This window comes from Poeciliopsis prolifica, unplaced genomic scaffold (assembly GCF_027474105.1).
Source record: "Poeciliopsis prolifica strain line A6 unplaced genomic scaffold, Auburn_PproV2 SCAFFOLD200, whole genome shotgun sequence".
NCBI classification, from domain to species: Eukaryota; Metazoa; Chordata; class Actinopteri; order Cyprinodontiformes; family Poeciliidae; genus Poeciliopsis; species Poeciliopsis prolifica.
The window spans coordinates 32,248-55,201 of record NW_026562575.1 but is presented as its reverse complement, the minus strand read 5'-3'; the positions used below and the strand labels follow the sequence as shown (position 1 = coordinate 55,201).

Here is a 22,954-nt window from a genome sequence, read left to right as displayed (position 1 = left end):
CACTCACTTTCTTTAAACCTGCAGTCATTCGGGTTATGATTTTTTCCACCGCAGCAATAACAGGGCTTACCGGCCACTGTATTTTTCTCAGCTTCACGGTATTTTGGTTTCACTCTTTTGTCCACTACATGAGCCTTGAAAGCTTTCTGTGCAAATTGCTGTGCACTGTCCTTGGTTACCTCAAAGGATAGCGCCATCTCTACAGCCAGCGGCAGCGTCAAGTCTTTGGTGTGCGCGGTGCTGAGTAGACGGTCTCTCAGCTCGCTGCTCTTTACCCCACAGACAAATCTGTCACGCAGAGCTTCCTCTAAGAAAGTCCCGAATTTACATGTAGCTGCTACTTTTCGTAAACTAGCCACGTACTCACTGATTGTTTCATTGTCTTTTTGGTTTCTTCCGTGAAACTTGCACCTTTCTGCAATAAAGTTAGTCTTCGGTACGTAGTGCTTCTGCAGCAAACCCACCAGCTCCTCGTAGCTTTTCTCTGACTGTTTATCCGGAGCACACAGGTCCATCAGCAAGCTGTGGGATCTTTTTCCCACCACCGTGAGAAATACGACTTAGTTTTCTCATCTTTAGTGTCCAAGTCGTTTGCCGCAAAATACTGCTCGAGACGCTCGCGGTAGTTGTCAAAACTTTCCTCACTTTCCTCGAAGTGAAAATCTTCTGGCTTTCCAAACGCCATCTTTGTAGCTCTGGTTCGGCGGTCCTTTCACTCACCCAAACGGTCGGCTTTTTAACGGTCCCGTTTTGCCTCTATGGAGCCGCAGCTTCTGCGCACTCTGTGCCTTCCAGCTTGAACAATCCCATCCTCGTCGCCAAAATTCTGTTGTGTATGGAACACTAGTTCAAAATAAATGATGTCCAAGCAGACGACTGGACCAAGCACATAGCAACATTTTATTTCCAAACGGGAACTCACTTCTTCTTCTGTAGTTACAGGTTCTCTAACCAGACTCTCAAAAACCACGAGAGCGCCACCTACAGAGTTTCATTAATTTCTGTGTCTGGAACACCACAAGTTTGAAACAGAAACCACATTCCCTCTAAACAAAAAAAGAACAATTGTTTAAATAAGACATTAGAGAAGGCAGAAAATGTGAGATAATTAACACCTTATTGTATCTGATTCTCATTAGAAAATAAATAATAAACCTGCAGATTAACAGAAAATCTTCCATAGGATCCTAGAAATACAGAAAAACAGGAAATAGTTCAGAGAGAAAAAAACTCAAAGAAAACATTCAGGATCATATGTGTCACCTACCTTCCACCAAACTACCGGTGTTGGAGAAATTGTGATATTGTTAATCAAATATTTGTTATTCTCATTGCTTTATTATGTGTCTTTCTTTTATGCTTTCATTTTAGTTAATCTCATTATATAATTAAGATTATTTCTGTATTGTTGATTAACTCTGATTCCTTTCTCCGAAGGCCTCACTGATAGAGAGCAGAGACGAAATGGCTTCCAGACCAGACGATGATCTCTGCTGTCCGGTCTGTCTGGACATATTTAAGGATCCTGTTCTTCTGTCATGCAGCCACAGCTTCTGTACGGAGTGTGTGCAGAAATCCTGGAGAGAGAAACCAGGAAGAGAGTGTCCAGTTTGTAAAAGGAGATCATTCATCAAAAATCCACCACGTAATCTGGCTCTGAAGAATCTGTGTGAGACTTTCTTACAGCGGAGACAGAAGAGAGCTTCAGAGGATCTCTGCAGTCTGCACTCTGAGAAACGCAAACTCTTCTGTCTGGACCATCAGCAGCCAGTGTGTGTCGTCTACAGAGACTCAGAAAACTACACCAGTCACAGATTCAGACCCATTGATGAAGCTGCTCAGCAACACAAGAAGAAGCTTCAGGAAACTCTGGAGCCTTTAAAGAAGAAGCTGGAGCTCAGGAAGAAAGTTCAGGAGGAGTTTGGTCAGACAGCAGAACACCTGAAGGTCCAGGCCCGACACACAGAGAGGCAGATTAGGGAGGAGTTTAAGCAGCTTCACCAGTCTCTAGCAGAGGAAGAGGAGGGCAGGCTGGCTGCACTGAGGGAGGAAGAGGAGCAGAAGAGAGGGATGATGAAGGAGAAGATGGAGGCTCTGAGCAGAGAGATAGCAGCTCTTTCAGACACAGTCAGAGCCACAGAGGAGGAGCTGAGAGCTGAAGACGTCTCATTCCTGCACAACTACAAGGCTGCAGTGGAAAGAGTCCAGCGCTGCCCCCTGCTGGAGGATCCACAGCTGCCCTCAGGAGCTCTGATAGACCAGGCCAACCATCTGGGCAACCTGGCCTTCAACATCTGGAGCAACATGCAGACCATGGTGACCTACACTCCTCTGGTTCTGGATCCAAACACGGCTGGTTCAGAACTCCGTCTGTCTAAAGATCTGACCAGTTTGACTTTTAGAGAGGAACAGCAGCTTCCTGATAATCCAGAGAGATTTGATAAAGCCTGCTGTTCTGTTCTGAGTTCTGAGGGTTTTAACTCAGGGAACCACAGCTGGGATGTTGATGTTGGGGACACTAAAGCCTGGAGCCTTGGTGTGATAGAAGAGTCTGTTGAGAGGAAGGGAAGAATAGAGTCTGGATGGATGTTTTTATGGCTCTATAAAGGTACATACTATGCATATTCTCCATCAGCTCCTTTCCATCGTCTCTCCATTCAGAGGAATCTCCAGAGGATCAGAGTGAATCTGGACTGGGACAGAGGAAAGCTGTCCTTCTCTGATCTGGATACTAACACACACATACTCACCTTCAAATACACCTTCACTGATAAGATGTTTCCACTCTTCACCACTACTAACACCTTAAAGATTGAACCGATGAAGATCTCAGTGAACAAGCAGCAGCTCTGATGATCCAAATCAAAACTTATTGATCAGATGATTGATTGGTTTTATGATTGATTATATGGTTTTCTGGTTTGGTGAATTTCTTATTGTCATTTTTAAACTCTGTTTTTAATCAGGAAATGAAAGATGATCTGATCATCTGGAGGATTTTTTACATATTTCTGTTTCCACTGAAATATTTTGAAGGTTTATTTATCACTCGATGTAAATAAATTACTAGGTTTTTTGTTGAAAACTTGCTCTTTCAATTTTACTTGTGATGGATTATAAATGAAAACTATCACTTGTATCAACGTATCAATATATTTCCTTCTAGTTAAAGAATTACTGTTTACACAAATGTTGTAGATTATTAGTTGTTTCCAAACCTGAAGATTTTTCTTTTTTTTTCTTGTTAATTTTGGAAAGAATTTCATGTAAACAAATATATCAGCTGGTTTATGGGATCAAATGTTCATGAATGTCTCTTGTTAACTTGAAACAGCAAAAATAAAACCTACAAAAATAGATAAAGTTACAAAGTTTCTTTTTATTGATGGCTTCAGATTAAACATGCATCAATAAATGATGCATTAATGTTTTCTCTCATCCTCCTGATAACAGAAGACTTGATTTTATTGGTCAGACTGGAGGAACGCCGTCCTCAAGCTTTTAAAGATGAAGTGATGTGAAGAAATCAAAACAAGGCGTCTAAATGGATCCTGTGGGGAACAAAGACCAGCTGCTCCACAAAAAACTAAACACAAAGGAAGGATCTCAGGATTAGGATCAAGTTTGATATCTGGTTGTTATTTAGCTTATTTCCTGACTAACTTTCATTTCATCTCCTGTGCAACTATAAAAACATGATGAAAGATTAAAGGAAGGCCACAGTTCAGGTAAAAACTGTGATGGACTTTGTCAATATGATTGTTGAAATATTATAGAGGAACAAATACAGAAGCTGTGGTAATAAAACATAAACTCAGGTTGGCCTGAAATCCCTTCATTTAGCTGCTAAAGGGCCATCAATTAGGCTAAGAATGTATTTCAGTGAAATTAGAGCCGATATGCAACATGTTAATGATAAAAAGGTTTTTAATTCTTGCACGTTGTTTTTATCGTTGAATTTTGTTTTTTGCTCTGTGTGACTCAGAACTACAGAACAAAATGCAGATGAACAGGAACATGAATGTTAAAACAGGTTTTTCTTGTTTACGGCAATCCCCTTAGCTTTTCTCCCAGAGCACACTGTAAAAACATGGCAGTGAAGTTTACATAAAATCAACAGAAAAATACTTTAAAAATACTGAGAAACTAAATGATTTTTTCCTATTTTACAGAAACAATACATGGGTGTAATCAACTTTATTTATTAAAACTTCAAAAACACTGAAAAATATGTTATAGTCAATAGAAAAATGGATCCTGTGGGGTTCCATTTGACATTCAATATGACATTCAAAAACTTAATAAACTTTTGTTTTTGCATTTTGTCTGTTGTTTTTCAAAACATAAAGGTCACTTTAAAATTTTGTTGTTTTTATTATGTGGAGATTAACTTTAAAGTGTGCAGCAGCGGCGCCGCCGATCTCACTGTGGAGGACCAACAATGATCGTTTGAACCGATTTAAGGTGTGAAGAATAAAAATGGCAGACCTGAGAGTGTAAAAACTTTAATTCCTGTGGGAAACATAATATTTTCTGTAGCATTTTATTTAGCCTTATTGCCATCTTTGTATTGTTTGAAGCATTTCTGTCATACACTCAACCTCCATCGCCTTATATAGGTGTCGATATTCAGATGAACTCCTCTCCAAAATGGCCACACAAACAAGATGGCTTCCGTTAACTCTTTACTGAAGACAGTTGGAGCTAAACTGAGAAATGAAAATACAATCTTCCAGGAATAATACACAATAGCAAACAATAAAGCATTTAAATGTACAATAAATTTGCTACAGATAAAATATTTAGCTCAAGGCTGTAAAAGTTCTTATAAAAGAAGTATTGCTTTTTTCACAAATGGCTAAATTATTCTTAGTCAACAACAAATCCATTGCAAAATTGAATACATACCAACAGTGCTTTCAAAGACCCACTGAATCAAAGTTGTAATGTACTGAGAGAAAACCAGGCTTTGCATTCTCCTGCTTTGTCTTCTTCCGTGTGAGAGTCCCTCAGAGGGCCTCTCAGGGACTCTCACACGGAAGACCGACTTTGAGGTACTTTTAGGAGTTCGAGCTGCTTGATGGGTGAGTGCTCAGTTGGCGCACTGCGTAAAGATATGCGTTGCGGTTCCGATGGGCCTGAGTTCAAGACCTGCAGGCGGAATGGTCCGAAGCACCCTCTTTATCCAGAGTGACAGCTGGATTTCTAAAGTTAAACACGGAAGACCGACTTTGAGTTACTTTTAGGAGTTCGAGCGGATTGATGGTTGAGTGCTCGGTTGGCGCACTGCGTAAAGACATGAGTTGCGGTCCTGATGGGTCTGAGTTCAGGACCTACAGGCGGAATGGTCCGAATCACCCTCTTTATCCAGAGTGACAGCTGGAGTTTCAAATTTGAACACGGAAGACCGACTTTGAGGTACTTTTAGGAGTTCGAGCTGCTTGATGGGTGAGTGCTCAGTTGGCGCACTGCGTAAAGATATGCGTTGCGGTTCCGATGGGTCTGAGTTCAAGACCTGGGTGAGGAACGGTCCGAAGCACCCTCTTTATCCAGAGTGATAGCTGGAGTTTTGAAGTTAAACACGGAAGACCGACTTTGAGGTACTTTTAGGAGTTCGAGCGGCTTGATGGGTGAGTGCTCGGTTGGCGCACTGCGTAAAGACATGCGTTGCGGTTTTGATTGGTCTGAGTTCAAGACCTTCAGGCGGAATGGTCTGAAGCACCCTCTTTATCCAGAGTGACAGCTGGAGTTTTAAAGTTAAACACGGAAGACCGACTTTGAGGTACTTTTAGGAGTTCGAGCGGCTTGATGGGTGAGTGCTCGGTTGGCGCACTGCGTAAAGACATGCGTTGCGGTTCCGATGGGTCTGAGTTCAAGACCTGCAGGCGGAATTGACCGAAGCACCCTCTTTATCCAGAGTGACAGCTGGAGTTTTGAAGTTAAACACGGAAGACCGACTTTGAGGTACTTTTAGGAGTTCGAGCGGCTTGATGGGTGAGTGTTCGGTTGGCGCACTGCGTAAAGACATGTGTTGCGGTTCTGATGGGTCTGAGTTCAAGACCTGCAGGCGGAACACTGCGAAGCATAGTCTGTATGCAGAGTGTCAGTGGGGGAGCCAACTCTCTAACATGTGCTTTATTCAGCACATGTCTTTATTCAGCACTCTCAGGGCCTGAGAGGCCCTCAGAGGGACTCTCAGGGCCTGAGAGGCCCTCAGAGGGACTCTCAGGGCCTGAGAGGCCCTCAGAGGGACTCTCAGGCCCTGAGAGGCCCTCAGAGGGACTCTCAGGCCCTGAGAGGCCCTCAGAGGGACTCTCAGGCCCTGAGAGGCCCTCAGAGGGACTCTCAGGCCCTGAGAGGCCCTCAGAGGGACTCTCAGGCCCTGAGAGGCCCTCAGAGGGACTCTCAGGGCCTGAGAGGCCCTCTGAGGGACTCTCAGGCCCTGAGAGGCCCTCTGAGGGACTCTCAGGCCCTGAGAGGCCCTCTGAGGGACTCTCAGGCCCTGAGAGGCCCTCAGAGTTGTTTTTTTTTTTGGTTGCTCTTATGGACTGCGTAAACTGAGCACCTTTCCATTCGAAGTTCTACAAGTACCCAAGGACCATCGGAACAGTTAGTCTTCCATGTTAAACTTTAAAACTCCAGCTGTCTCTCTGGGTAAAGAGTGTGCTTCGGACAGTTCCGCACACGTGTCTTGAACTCTCACTTTAGACCCAGTGAGAGTCTAACGTTGTCCATTGTTGCTCCCATGGACTGAGAACTTTAACTTCCTTCTCTTTCCAACATTTACAATAGTACATTCTGGATGCAGTGTATGGTGCAGACCATTCCATAAGCAGATCTTGAACTCCCTCCACTTTCCACCTCTCTGAGTAAAGCCTCCCTGACATGTGCTGAATAAAGCACATGTTAGAGTTGGCTCCCCCACTGACACTCTGCATACAGACTATGCTTCGCAGTGTTCCGCCTGCAGGTCTTGAACTCAGACCCATCAGAACCGCAACTCATGTCCTTACGCAGTGCGCCAGCCGAGCACTGACCCATCAAGCCGCTCGAACTCCTAAAAGTACCTCAAAGTCGGTCTTCCGTGTTTAACTTTAAAACTCCAGCTGTCACTCTGGATAAAGAGGGTGCTTCAGACAATTCCGCCTGAAGGTCTTGAACTCAGACCAATCAAAACCGCAACGCATGTCCAGTGCGCCAACCGCACTCACCCATCAAGCTGCTCGAACTCCTAAAAGTACCTCAAAGTCGGTCTTCCGTGTTTAACTTTAAAACTCCAGCTGTCACTCTGGATAAAGAGGGTGCTTCGGACCATTCCGCCTGAAGGTCTTGAACTCAGACCCATCAGATCCGCAACGCATGTGTTTACGCAGTGCGCCAACCGAGCACCTACTGGTCTTTCAGTTCGAACTTCTACAAGTATCCCAAGAACCATCGGAACAGTTAGTCTTCCATGTTAAACTTTAAAACCATGCCTGAAGCAGCCTTGAAACAAAACCCGGTCTGTATGTAATGCACCAACCAAGCACCTGCTGATCTTACCATTCAAACTTCTACAAGTACCACAAAGTCAGTCTTCCATGTTAAACTTTAAAACTCCAGTTGTCTCTCTGGATGCAGACTGTGCTTAGGAGCACAGTCTGCCTTACGCGGGAACTTAGACTCACCCATAACACATAGCCAGCTAAGGTTTCAAAAAGAAAACACAAAATCAGTATGGAACTTGTCTTCGTTTTATGAGCCCAACCTCTTTAAAGAACAGTTAGTCTTCCATGTTAAACTTTAAAAGCATGCCTTAAGCAGGTCTTAAGGCATGCTACTTGTAGAAGTTCGAACGACAAGATCGGCAGATGCTTGGTTTGCACAGTGGATCGAGACTGGGTTGCTGTCCATTTGGTTCTTAGTTCAAAGCCTGCTTAAGGCATGCTTTTAAACTTTAACATGGAAGACTGACTTTGTGGTATTTGTAGAAGTTCGAACGGAAAGATGGGTAGTTGCTCGGTTGGCACACTGCGTAAAGACATGGGTTCGGTTCCGATGGGTCTGAGTTCAAGACCTGCAGGCGGAACACTGCGAAGCATAGTCTGTATGCAGAGTGTCAGTGAGGGAGCCAACTCTCTAACATGTGCTGGATTCAGCACATGTCAGGGAGGCTTTACTCAGAGAGGTGGAAAGTGGAGGGAGTTCAAGATCTGCTTATGGAATGGTCTGAAGCAGAGGTGCTCAAGTCCAGTCCTCAAGAGCTACCGTCCTGCAACTTTAAGTTGCAGCCTTACTCCAGTAGACCAGGCTCAGCTATGAACAGGCCTGGTAACAAGTCATTCATTTGATTCAGGTGTGTTGGAGCAGCTGATAGTTGCAGGATGGTACCTCTCGAGGACTGGACTTGAGCACCCCTGGTCTGAAGCATACGCTGCATCCAGAGTGTACTAATGTACATGTAAGAGAATTGGAAGGAGCAGGAAGTGAAAGTTCTCAGTCCATGAGAGCAACAAGGCCAGAGTGCCTCTCAGTGAATAATAAATTTGAGAGCATTGCAGACTTGTTTCTGTTCAGTTGGGACATAAATGCAGCAGTGAGACAACTGCTTGGAGGGTCTTTATATCCGATCAGGACTTCTTGAAACCTGCTTTAATTTTCTGAAAAAGTGAAAAATATGAAACAAATGTTAGAGTTTTGGGCAGTTTAAGCTCCAGAGAAATGGAGAGCCGGAAGCAGAAAAAAGAAAACATGCTCGAGGAGAGGACTTGTGATGACGTAGACAGAGTAATTCTTCAAAATGACGGCCATTGGGAAAGCACGATGTTTTTTGGTGTAAAGGTTTTGACGTAGAAATGCTCAGATATTTTCTGCAACCTGCTTTATTTGTAGCAATGTTTGCTTTAAAGCTTTGTTTTAAGCAAAAAAAAAAAAAAAAAAGTGACTCAGAGTGCCTCTCAGGGCCTGAGAGTCACTCAGAGTGAGAACTCTGAGTCCAGAGCTAATTACTTAGCAATCTGAATGTAAAGTTACTTAGTTTGATAACTAAATATTTAGCTTAAAATAAAATGTTTAGTTTGAAGAAAATTTGCTGCATATAAGTGTACAACCAAAATAAAAAGTTTGTGTTGCTAACCTCCACAAACTCCACGACTCACGCCAGTTGTTGATCTTGTTACATTTTTGTACTTTCTAAATATTTAGCCAACGAAACATTTAGCAAGCCTTATCTATATTTAAAGCTAAATGCAAATAGCTTTAATCTAACTAGATAAGTTATTTAAATATATTAAGTTTGAAGCAACATATTCAACTGGAACTAATATGTAGCCTGAAGCTAATTAGCTCCAAGTTACATATAAAGTTTACGTACGAAATATAGTTTAGAGTTAAATATTTAGCTTTCCAACTAAATATTAGATTTGGAGCTAAAGAGTTTGAAGCTTAATATTAAGATAATTTGCACATTGCCAAAAAGTTGGCATTGCTAAATTCTATTAACATAAATTGTTGATCATGCTACAATTTGTATCATTGCTAATTAGCTAATTAAACGTTTAGCATGCTTACTAAATATTTAGTTCACAGCAAGATAGTGTGTAAGGTAATGTTCTTCAAACTAAATATTTATGTTTACCAACTGCAATAGTTTGCTAACTAAATATTTAGCTTCAAGCTACTTTAAGACTTTGGTTAGTTTAGTTCTCAATATAAATGCCAACGACAAATTATTGTCATGGGATACGGATCGAGAACATCCTTGGTAAGGTGGCTAGTCTCAGCCTCCATCATCCATGGTTAACCCCAAACCTTCAAAGCATTATGGGTAAACCACAAAGCTTGAACGTGAATCTTCTGAATGCCTCCTTTTTGTGGCACAAATTGGAAAAATAATCTCACTAGAGACTGCACTGCAAAAAACATTTTACCATTTATTACTGGTCTATAACTAACTTTGAAGTTTATCATAACTATTAAGAAATTATTGACATAAAATGAGCTCCCTCATTAGCTTTGTCTTATTTCAAGTGTACCAAGATATTTACACATCAAACTGCAACACAAATACTTGGCAGGATTTTGTTTTTGAGTGGTTATTTGGATGTTTTCTCAAAATCACGAAACAAGACAGTTGTCAGTACATTAGTCATCATTTTTAGTAACGTTGACATCAAAGCAAAAACTGACATCTATAAAATATCAAGTCAAAACTTGAATGTACAAAGGGTTGAGTTTTCCCAGGGCTACATGAAGCAATAACATTTAAAAGCATTTAGAGTTGGTAATGTCTAAAATAAGGGAACAAAAATTAAAAAAACAAAAACAACAAAGTGATGCAAATTTGAAGAAGATTTTTTAAAATACTGGGAAGCATAATTCATTATGAAAATCACCTTAAAACAACAAATTACAACTTGAAAATTATGTTGGGGTAAATTCGCTGACTGTTGTGAAAAGCTTGTGAAGACACTTGGTTAGTGTTGCCATGGTGTCAACTTTCAAGATGCTGCAGGGACACGACCTGTGAAGTTCAAGCTGCATCCGTTGAGTCCCTGCAGTTTCCCTCGACGACCTGGTTGCAGTTTTAGGTGGGATTGTTGTAGCAACGTTGGGTTTCTTAAAAATGTAAGGCAACTGAGCACCAGACAACAAAACAATCGTTTATAAACAACGCAAATCTTTTCCTGAAACATGAAGGACATAAAATGAAACAGTATATGTGAGACGATTACTTCACTTCCTCAAAAGGAAGGACGTTAAGGTACGGTGGGGGGAGGAGGGCGAAAGGTGCTTGGGTGGCACCGGCCTCCCAGCTGCCGCATTAGTCAGGCGAACCTCATCTGATCCGAAAACAGCAAGGTGTGTGGATGTCTGGTGTGGCAGACGGCAGCAGGTCTAAATAATAAAACTACATCGCATAATTCTTCGGCTGGGATTCACTTTAAGATGATGTGGTAGCCATCGCTCGTGTTGTCTGCAAAGAGAAGAACCACGTGAGGTTAGATTGAATTTCTCAATTTAAACTAGATCTGATTTTTTTGCAGGGAATATTTTATGTGACAGGCAAAAACGCACACAAAAAAAAAAGATCATAGCTTTCAAAATATAACAAAACTCTCAAAAGTGTTGAATGCATTTGTAGTTGATACAGTATTACCAAACAAAAAAAAAATTCACAATATACGTTTTTAAAAACCTCGATATCAGAAACGATTCTCCACATCATCTGCTTTTTCTTTTTTTGTTCCTTGATTTGGCAAAAAATCTGAGTTCTTTTAAGGACATTAGAATAAAAAATATTCATATACGACAAACATGAATATGGTAATACTTACAATTTTGAAATTATACATGCTGGTTTAAAAACTGGAAAGTAAATCTGAAAGTTGTTTGCATTCCTGTAACTACGTCTATCTTTGTTGGAATGTAAGTTTGGTGGTTCTGCATGTTTTTATAAATGGAAAACCACCAACAAAAATCTTGTTTCAAGAAAAAGAAAACCTATGTATTCTTTCTCTTAGGCCTTTTTGTGTTGGTCACAAAAAAAAAAACAAAAAACAAATCAAGCAGCAGTTAGAGAAATTGTGAAAATATGACTTCTGCAAAACAAAGCTAAACACTAAACGATCAAAATTGAAAAATTAATTACCTTTCATTGTGTCCAAAACAAAACAAACTTCATCCTGGAAATTCTGAATCATCTATTAAGAACAGAGGAAATTTATTTATTGCAGGAGGAAATATTTGTTGTGATTAATACGCGTTATTTTGTTTATGTGGTATTTTTTTACCTCATCGCTGACCAGCACATGGATACCAGTGGGTCCCTGTTTAAAGATCTGATTTATCTGTCGGGGTGAGATGTTGAAGAGCTGAGCGAGTTTCTCTGTGAGTTCGCTGGCAGTGAGTTCCTCCAGGTAAATGGCGTGATATACTGCAGGTAAAAACAATCAAAAACAGGGGAGAAATGGCACTTGGATGATCAATTTATGAAAAAATACGTTCAGAAACATTTTATTAAATTAAAACATTGGGGTTATTTACAGATTGCGTAAATAAACTTTTGTTCAACAAATCAGAAAAAAGGTTTTCCAACCCTTCCTCGTGTGTCATTTCTTTCCCATTTCTGTTTTTTTTTTTTTTGTAGTTTTTTTTTTGTTTGGAAAGGTTAAAAATGAGAGAAAATAAACTTATGTTGTCATTGCACATTTTCCAGAGATCATTGGTTGAGAGGCAACAAACTGTCAATTTGGTGAAATATTCCAAAAAAGACTAAATGCTGAAGGAAGCTTCGGTTTTACAAAAACAAGTGTCAAAAAGCATTAGAAAATTGATTTGTTGTAGGTTTTTCATTTCTGTTTTTCTTGACGTTTGGAGAAAATCTGAAAAAATAAAGACTTACTGTTCATATAACAGAATTCTTCAAGCCAACAGATTTATTAGTTGTTTAATTAATTCACATTTTATGTCTGATGTACTAGCCTGGGTTATCATGTGCTCACCAAAGAAAGCACTGGCAGCAGCGTCTCCATTTTCATGTTTCGGTTGGTGCTCTCGCGCCTGCTGCGACTCCTGGCAAACGTAGATGGTCAACCTCGGGCGGACCACACTGCAAACACAAGAAAGCAACAATATTTTTTTAAACAAATACATTTTGCTCAACTATGGAAGTTAGTTTTGGATAATACCAAGTGGAAATAGTTAAATAAAATGAACATTTAAAGAGACTCACCGTCCCTTTAGCGCGTTGAACAGTCTTATACCATCTGCTGGGCCACAAATCTGGATAACGTCCTCTCTGGTTAGCTTCAGCAGGTCGGCTCCTGGGGAGAAAACCCAACAATTTTACAACAAATCTGTTAAAAGTCTGAAAACTTCCTGTCCAGCCAAAGAAAAGCGAAAAAGAACAAAGTGAGCAAAGAAATCAAAGATCATAGAATATTACATCTCTGCTCTTTCTTAGCTTTTATCCCCACAGCAAACCAGTTTCACACAAGAGCTGCAATGTTATTTATTTCAAACAGGTTTAAAAAGAGAAAAATGAATCAGTAAGACAGAAAAACGTGCAAAATTTGGTTACCACTACTTTGTTTGAAAAAGAGTAGGAAGAAGTTATCACTTCACCTAATTTAACAAAATATATCACTGACTCAATAATTAGTTTTTAAAGCCATGTTATAATATTAATGTGCCTGTTCAATATACTGGGTTAGAGACCCAACAAATTATATTACATAGAGAAAATGGTTAAACTAACTCAAGAAAATATACAATATATATATATAATTGTAAACAACAACTGGACATACAGCATCAGAATAATTACCAATTTACACCTATAAACTTATTAATCTGTGTTTTAAAACAATAAATAAAATGTAAAAAAAAAAAGGAAAAAAACTAATAATAGCAGTAAGGCAACCAAATAAGCTATCGATAATGCTAACAGTATCACAAATGAGTTTTTAACAGGGAAAAACTCAAATTTGTGCCAATTTCCTTCTTCTCAGTACAATCTGAATATCACAGCTTTGTATTAATTTTTAAACTGGTTGATTTTTGGACATTGCTGTAGCTCCATATTCAGTTCGTTCCATTGTTCGACTCCAGTGACACAAAATATTCTCATTTGTTGTTCAATGAATAATAATGTAGCATCATCGCATTAGTATGCTGAACTCTGAGTAGTGACTGAAAGACTGTTTTCTAAAATTTGATCGTACCTGAGAAGTTGGTGAAGAGTCGACAGAAAGGTGAGAAGCGGTTTCTATGGAGCCACTGCTGCGCGTCTTGTGGCGTCGCTGTGGGCAACAAGTTCTAAAACAGAAAGAAAATAACTAGAAACAATCACTAAGGATGCTTCCTTAGCTTTTAAAGCACCAATTACTGCTAAGAATATTATATTATTAAAGAATAAGAAGATTTCAGTGCGTGGGTACAGTTATGAAATACCTTTGCTACTTGGAATTCAAATGAGCTAATATTGTTTTAAGTTGAATTCGCATTTTGTTTGTGGAAAAATATTTAGGAAGGATGTCTGTTCATATTTGTCATTTTAAAATTTGGAGGGAGGCGCTATGAAGGAAGTAAACTTTTAAACGTTTCTTCTTTCAAACTAAAAATGCTAATGTTTAAATATCGACACTGTGTTGCTGATCTCAGGTTTACATTTGTGCCTTCAAGACCCGCGCTCTAATCTAATAAAACCGACATCAACTTACATCTGCAACCTGAACAACAGGCTCAGGCTGGGTGGCTCGGTGATCCGTTACTAGAAAACAAGAATCAAAAAAATTCAATGTGTTTAATGAACATATTCTTCACCAGGTGGCGGGGGCCGGAACGGTGAGACGCTCCTACCCTTCAGCGACAGGAAAGCTGTTGTGTGTGCTGTTGAAGCTGGGAGACGGAGAGTTGACGTACGTGTCTCAGGCCAAGGAGAGCACTGCAACAGAGCAACTCTTCAGTCTCTAACAACATCGAATACAACCAGATTTCTAATTTTTATCATGAGAAATGACAGAAAATGTCTTTAAAAAGAGGCTTTTATTTCAATCACCCCTTTTGTGAGTTGTACAATGGAGTATTGGGACAAGACTGTGAGAATTTTTATTTAATTATGTGTTTAATTATGAGAATAGTCAGACTATTAGCAGCAAAAACACACGTTACCAGAAAAAGCATCTTAAAATTACAAGAAAAATTGAGCGAGTAAACAACTTGATTCTAAATTAATGTGAGTAGCTCAGTTCTTGCACAGTGCTGCTTGATAGTTTGAACATGGTCATTATTTTCTAAAGAAAAATTATAATAACCATGTGAAATGAACATCCAAATCTCAAATTGTAAAGCAGACCTTCCAAATAAGAGAAACAAAGACAAAAAGTTACACATTTTTATTATTTATTCAATCTTATCTGTCAAAAACAGAAAATCTGCCAAGTGCAAAAGTATGTGAACGCTCCGTTATTTCCTTGTGCAGCCATTACTTTAACTAAATGTCTTCTGCAACCACAAACGAGTGTCTCACGTCTCACATCATAGAGGTTTTCTGAATTCAGAGGCCAAATAAATAGAAGATTTAAAACACGTTTATCAAAATCACAGAAACTCTAGAAAAAAAAAAAAAAAAATGAGATTTTTCAAAAAGTAAATTTAAAAAAATCTAAATATTTGATTTAATCAATTTATCTCCTAGTGTGCTTAAATGTTTTACTGACACTTTGCCATTTTGCTTCCAATTTCTGATTATTTGTTCATGTTGGTGTAAACCTTAATAGTTGGAGTATATGTGCAGATTAAAGCTGACACCAATCAGAAATACTCATCACACTTTATCCATCATTATAAATCAGAAATTTCTCCATTCAGGCCTTTAACTCGTCCCAACATGCTCACCTCAGTCAGAATCGTAGTTTCATAAGACGGCTGATACTTTTCCTTCTCCTGCGGCGCTCTCTTTTCCATCTTCTCTCTGTCTGTCTTTTGTTTTCTGTCTGCACCTTTGGGCTGAAATGAGTCAGGAAGGTGCAATATTTCATTAAAACAAATGTGCTGCAGTTGAACAAGTCTCTTCTCTCGTTTAATTATTTTTTTTTTTTGCTCATTTTCTCTAACCTTGAAGACTTTGACCTGGCAGGAAGCAGAGTGCAGATGCTCTGTGTACTCTTCACTCTCGTTCTCCTTAAACGTGTCTATCTGGATGCGGAAAGGGACGCCTTTCTCTCCGCCGTGTTGCGCATGGTGAACTCTGTGCTTATGCAATGAACCTGAAAAAAAAAATACAAAACTATCATTGAGGGTTTCATATCTACAGTTAGTGATGATACTTTCTACACCAGCAGTGTTCAAAGTGCCATTTGTGGCCCTTTGACAGACTTTTTCCAATTCAAAAATGGTACAAATTTGACCCATCGACTTTTAATTTGTAATCAGGGTCAAAATTGTTGCCAACATAAATATTACACAAGAAAATGTAAAGTACATCACGAAGTATTTGTGTTTTTATAAAAACAAAAGGTCAAACCTAGAGACTTCTACTAAAAAGCCAACTTTGTTGCACCCAAATCGGCTTTTATTCTTTCTTAAATTAAATGTAGCAACAGTTTAAACAAAGTTACCCACATTTGGCACCTTTGACCTACACCATTGTGAACTTAATAGTATCTTAAATAATTTAGCTTTGTAAAGCACATGAACAGCAAATCGAGACAAATCTAGATAATAGATAAATAAATCTCAGTGCACAAACACAAGATCTTACAGAGTATCTTTGGTCTAGTTACAAGTGCACATATCTTAGCATACTAAGAAAGAAGACAAAACTAACTTATGTTTTAAGTCAATAATTCCTTAAAATCGATAAAAAAAATAAAAAAAAGTACTAGATTCACTGCCAGATTGTTCCCTGTTGCAGGCCTGGGCCTTAAGGGCTGTGTCTGTCTTTGTGCTCCTCCCCTTTGCAGGTGTTTCTGATCCGATGATTTGGACCACAGAGTATTTGAACCTGGCTGTCTCCACCTTCTGGGTCGCCCTCGGCGTCCACTCTGCTGCTTGACGCTTGCTGTGTTTTGTTGCCAGACCTCAGTAACCCTCCTTTTTCACATTTGCGTTTGTCTTTGTTTTTCCACTTCAACACTTCCATATGCACTCGTAAAACACCACTGATACTGACATCCACAATCCATTGTTGTTTTTGTTAATAAATACCCCTTTTTATGCACTTTAACCACTGCATGATCTCTCATTTTGTTAAGATTTTGAGCCAGTAGTAACATTTCCCTAACAAAATGGGAAAAATTTCTTGTTTTTAGTTGCCTTTGCTAAAATTTTCTATGTGAAAAACTTCAGATCATTTGAAATTAAAACCTTTTTATCCCAACCTTGAACGCTCATTTATTCTGTCTACATAATGCAGAGGATTTCTGCATTAATAAGAGTGAATGCCAGATGTTTAATGAACAGAAATAACTCAAAGTAAAGGGCTACCTGGATAAAGACGGATGTCCTCTTTGAGGGGTCCCACAGAAACTCCACAGTATTAAGCTGAGTGGGGTTAGCCCTCGGGTCGATTATTCCCACTGACATGGGAATATCTGCAAGGATTCAAGACAAGGAAGGTTCAATTCTTCTTGTAAGAAGTCTAAGAACTAAGGTTTCTCAAACAGCAGCAGCTGCTGGTTCTCTGGTCCGTACCCAAGTCCAGAATCCGATCTCCGGGTCTATTCCAGCGCCAGCCCTCCAGCTGCTGGTGTTCTGTGTACTGGAGCCGTCGGTCGTGGAAAACAACGCGGATGATGCTCTGTGGTTGAGAAACAAAAAAACGGTTTCAGAAAACTGCTGTCAGGAGATGTATGGGGGGGAACTTTGCTGCCGTAATTCGAGAGCACACATTTTCAAATTTGAAAGCAGGACTTTATGTTTTTCTTCTCTAAACTTGTAACGCTTGTGCTCAAAACTACATGGAACAGAAAAAGTAATGTCGCCTAGCAAACTCTCAGCCAATAGAATGAAAGCGTTCTACTGGGTGCGTTTGTTTCGTTCCAGTGTGCCTGTGTCTTACCTTCACCATTTTCCCGGTGATTTCAGGAAGCTCCCCGATCTTCCGATTATCAAGCATTCGAATTTCATAGGATTGCCCTGCAAAAACAAGTAGAGATGCCTAAAGTAAAAGTAAAATAAAAATAAAGTAAAATGGATTAATTACAAAATATTTGGAGGTTATATACATTTCTCCCTCATTTTTATCATATATGTAAGCAATCATGAAGTTAGATTGACAACTACACCTCGTTTATGTCCCAGGAGTTTAAATGTTTTGTCCTGATCTTAGCTTTTTGGGGTGTGCTCACCTTATACAAATATTTCCAAATAGTCTGAGTCTTTGTTTTTAAATGCACAATGGAATTGTAAAACCCTCTAAATAAAATGTTATTTATGAACAAAATTTTGCATCACTTCAAAATTATGCACCGTTTTGTGGTGTTTTATCAAATAAAGTCCCTGTGAAATCCATTGACATTTGTGACAGTAAAGTGCCAAATTATGAAATTGTTAAAGAAGTGCCAATACATATGAGAGGCGGGCGCACCTTGTGCTGCTTTTGAAACTGATTTCTAGTAAAAATGGGACTTGGAGGAAGAAAAACAGTGATCGTGTCTGCATGTTCACTACTATATTATTTGTTTCTGCATGCTTTACTAAAGAGTTTTAGACAAAATTCAAATCTCACATATTCCTAAATGTTTTCTGCCTTTCCCAACTCAACATGCGCTTTGGAGAAAAGCAAATTAATTAGTTTTGTCTTTAACTTTACATCTTAGATCAGCAGGAACCAAAGTGTGGTTGGGGGCCATTTGTGCCCCTTGAAATTATTTAGTTTGACCCTGAAAATAAAACAAATTAAACACAATTCATGACCCAAATTGTCTGTTTTTCATTTCAATTTTCATTATTTGGATCTTCATTAATATACAGTGAAACTAAAAGTAGCAAAATCTTGCCAGTTTTGAACCCCGGGGCAAACAATTTGGACCCTGCTGCTTTAGCTGTAACATCGCTGGGATCCAGATACTGACCTTGGTTGAGGTAGGTGAGTGTTTCGTCGTGCAGTTTAATGGCTGGCGAGGTAGGTGCACACAAAACATACTGAAAGGGAAGGATCTTGTTTTCAGTTTCTGGAGGTAAGTTGGACTCCTCCTGTTTGAAGATGGGGAGGGCGAGCACGTCGCTGCAGAGGAAAGCCATGAGAAAAGTGTTAACAACAAAACTCTCACCTCACATTCATTCCTTCCATAAAACAAACCTAAAAGGTAATAATCTTATAAGGGCTATAGAATGAATTATAAACAGGACAGAGCTGCTGGAGAAGAGCTCTAGGCTGAATCATGAGTCGTGTTGTTCTCCTGCTGTTTAGCTTGTTAACTAGAACTGGGAGCAAACACCACTAAATACCAACGTTTCCAGGTCAGGAGTCCCCGCTCCTCTCAACACAGGAATTCTGGCCACAGTCAGGCACTTAAGGGAACAGATGGATTCATCACCCATGAAGCAAAGTACTGATCTGAGCTACAAAGGACTCAACATTAGGAAAATGTATGTATTTACCAAGAAAGTCTCAAACGTGAGAATTTGAAACTGAGTTGTATATGAATTGATTTTATCCACACGTTTCATCAAAACAGCAAATTGCAGAAACAAACTAATGATGTTTAGTTTGCCAGAAGCAACTTTTTAATTGAAACCTGCTAATTAACTAAAGTCCATGTTTCCTATTGTCTGAAGCTGAAAGATATAAACACTTTTTAATTCTTATTTATCAAAACTACATCAATATAACCTAATTCACAAATTATTATAAAATGTTTTCATAGTAATATGCCTGAAATGTTTCTAATAATAATATAATATCTACATTATAGTTGTTCCATGATATCTGAACAACATGCGGTCGTAGTACTATTGATTAATTTGAGATGTCAACATTAATAACATCTATGTTACGTAGTGTCACCAGTATTCTCCGTGAGGTTTGGGATCTTAATCAATTAAAATTTACGTCACTTCAAATCCAAGACATATTTCATTTATCCTGAGGGGGACTTACCATAAATAAATTTTAGTAATTGTTGTTATGAGTAGTTAGGGTCCATTAAATTAGCCAGATATAATACTGAAATGTAGAGCACTAATGCAATCCAGTGAAACTTAGAATTCACAGATATTTTTATGTAATTGAAATAAAAGCTGCGAAGCAAACTAAATTAGGGATGCAGCTAATGATTCTTTTAGTAACTGATTATTCAATGCAGTACTCTGTTGTATAATCATTTAATCTGATATAAAATAAATTGCTGTAAATAAGGCCAGTTTGTTGGTTAATCAAGCGCACAGATACCGTGGTTTTTAAAGAAGGTGTTTTAGCAGTGTGGGCAAATGCGAAATACTATAAAATTTTTTTTTAAAATCTTAATAAAATAAAGCAGAATCTCCATAAAGTTTGTTTTTTCTAAGCCTTCGTTTTCAAGTGAAATGCGTAACATATTTACTTCTGAAAAAGAGGACTTTGGAAGAAGCAAAGCATTTTTATTCTTCAGTTAGGTAAGACCATTCTGTGCCCAACTCAAAAGTTAATAGTTACATACATCTGTGTGTTGCATTTCTTAAACCATGCCTTTTGAATCTTACCCTTTTCTAACACACTTTTTCCTTCCACTCAATTTCTGCCAACTGCAAGGACTGTCAAGTCAGTTGCGTTCGCCATGATTGTGTAGTCCACTAAATAAAATTTCTTAATCAAAAATTACTTTAAACTGGTCTGATGTGATTTTCTATTTTGTAACAAACTAGATTTTGGGTTTTCATAAATCATAATCTGTAAATTACAAAATGAACTGAAATTCACAAACTTACTTATACTGCTTTGAATTAATTTTTTTGAAACGCATGAACTTCTTGTTGATGCTCTACTATAATAAAATGCAGTATTTTCTGCAGCATTTAGATACACATCAACACCAAAAACAGCATGGAGGTTTTATCCTCCACATACCTCATACTGTACGCCCCAGCACCAAGCTCCTGCCCTATCCCGGAGAGACTTGCATCAAAGTCCTGGACCAGTCCGGACTCGATCACTTCGTCCGTGAGGGGCAGCTTCAGAGCCCACGCCATGCTGACGCTGCGCTGTTTTTTATTTTTTCTTTAAGAAGCGAAGGTTTCACCTGTGACCTGCAACCTTCAAAAGTTTACAGGACAAAAAAATTAAATAGATTAATATTTAATGAGCGTGGAAAATCCTGCCACGACAAAGCATGTTGATAACAGGAAACGACGCATGTTTGCATTAAAATTAACGGTGTTGAATTCGTCACGTTTTTCTGCCAGAAAGCCAAAGACAATACAGGGAATCACACATTGTTTTTGTTTTTCTTTAACAAACGCGACACTTTTACTGTAAATAACTCTTACCTTTAAATTAAATACGTATATTTATTCAAATACATCTATACTTCCATGCCATGATCATGTCGCGCTCATTCTCACTAAAATAAACATGACGAGCAGGTTAGCTTAGCAACGCCAAGATGCTGCTAGCTCCTCCTCTTCTTCGCTTCTGGCTGTCCACCTCAACTGGCTGCTGCTGTTTGCTATATCTATACGGACAATGATGAAGAAAATTAAACCAGAGTTCTAAATATTACATAATGTAATATAACATCGTTTGTTTATCTTGCTTCGTCGGAAAGGAGCCGCCGTAATTTCCTGTTTCTCCTCTTTCTCTTTTGGAACTGACCGGGAGAGCAAAGGAACGTTTGTGCTCACTGCCGCCACCTTCTGGACAAGTGATGGTACACGTTATATTTTTTCCATATTTTGTCATATTAGATGTGACAGACATACAACAATTAATTCACTGTTTGTTAAATAAAAGTATAAATACAACGCTTCCTGTGGCAAACAGAAAGCGGGTGAAAACGACACTTAACAAACATTCGTGTTTACATTCCTATTACTTGTAGTTTTTATAATTTAAATAACATACTTGTGCCATTTTTTCATTTCTTTTAAATTGCTGTTTTATACAAAAATATACATTTTGCAAAATTTTTAATTCATCCTTCTCAGTTGGATCAATTCAGTTTCTTTGAATCTGATTATGCTATTATTAATCATTTCAAAGTGCTGTAATGTTGTAAATTTATCCTTTGTATATTATTCTTACCTGTACTTTTATATTTTTTATTTTTGTGTAAATGTACATGCTTCAACTTGCTGCCAGTTCACCTGAATTTCCCCACTGAGCAACATTACACATTATTTCTATTCTATTTTGTTCTATTAATTGAGACATTTCTAGGTTTACTCTATCGCTCCAAAATAAAATCCAGTGCAACCAACTGTTTTTCAAAATTTTTAAGTAGAATCAATCTCTGTATAATTTACTCAGTACAGTACTTGGAGTTGATGGGAGGACTGATAGATTTAAACACAGGTAAATCCCATTAGAATAACTGATAACTTTAATATTTCTATTAGTTAGAGTGTTGTATTTGTTTCTAAACTAGTAAATTATCCTATTAATGCTTTATGACTTTCAAATCCTTATCTTTTGCATTGCAGCAGTTCAACTTGTTTGTTGTATAATGCTTTAAAAACAAAGCTAACATTGATATATCCAATTAGGACACACCTAAGAAAAGTTACAAGGTCATAGAAACAAAGGTTTCCATTTCATTAATGCCACCCACCTACTTTGGTAACACCTGCAATTTCATATCAATTAAGATCAATTATGCAATCAGAATATGATCTCTATAAATCCTTATTGTAGAGAAAAGAGATAAACACAGGTAACCAACGTCTCCATAGGTTATGCCTGAAATGTCAACAGAGGACATGTGGGAATAAAAAAATGGAGAGAGTCATCAGGTTGGTGTGATATAAAAATAATAATGATTTAAATGACAACCAATACAAATACAAATACAAATACAAATACATGCAAGTATTTGTTAAAGATGGTTTATTCTTTTGACAAAAAAAGACAAAAATCATTGAATGTTTATTTTGTGGAGATCTGAAACATCAACAGCTTGCTAAGTGAAATGAGTAGTACCTTTTATTTATTCTGAAATAATGTTTTAACTTTTCTTTATTACATAACTTACAACAAAACATAATTAAATATTTTTTTAAATTGCTGAGCATTTTAAACCAAGACTCATGTTTTTATGGTTAGGTATACTGCATTAAAAGCCCATAAGGCAACCATGAGATAGAGCATAAAATGCATCATTTATTAAGATATGATTTCACAAACTCAAAACATTTTGTATTTATGCATATTAGTAAAAAAATTGTAGTAATTTACATTTTTTCATCTGCATATATAGTAAATAAAAGTTTTGCCATTTTGCCTGTAGGGTACTGCTACATTTTCCAAAAGCTTCTTACTAATCGATAGCAGTAAACA

General features: G+C 38.3%; 2 protein-coding genes across 2 annotated transcripts; one reads left to right on the top strand and one right to left on the bottom strand.

The window, feature by feature from the left end:
- Positions 1-1,202: 1,202 nt before the first annotated feature.
- On the top strand, positions 1,203-3,025 carry LOC129356841 (nuclear factor 7, brain-like). Its single transcript, XM_055026389.1, has one exon. The coding sequence runs from the start codon at positions 1,465-1,467 to the stop codon at positions 2,851-2,853; it is 1,389 nt and encodes a 462-aa protein (XP_054882364.1). The 5' UTR covers positions 1,203-1,464; the 3' UTR covers positions 2,854-3,025.
- A 7,093-nt stretch (positions 3,026-10,118) lies between these two features.
- Positions 10,119-21,277, bottom strand: LOC129356838 (transcription factor CP2-like). The gene is given in 19 exon segments (XM_055026385.1): positions 10,119-10,954; positions 11,630-11,681; positions 11,772-11,914; positions 12,483-12,589; positions 12,713-12,803; positions 13,704-13,797; positions 14,202-14,231; positions 14,233-14,251; positions 14,341-14,407; positions 14,410-14,425; positions 15,379-15,489; positions 15,598-15,716; positions 15,719-15,749; positions 16,969-17,075; positions 17,176-17,281; positions 17,543-17,619; positions 18,558-18,709; positions 20,531-20,716; positions 20,950-21,277. Coding segments are annotated over 18 exon segments (1,482 nt in total). The 5' UTR covers positions 20,653-20,716; positions 20,950-21,277; the 3' UTR covers positions 10,119-10,916.
- Positions 21,278-22,954: the final 1,677 nt, after the last annotated feature.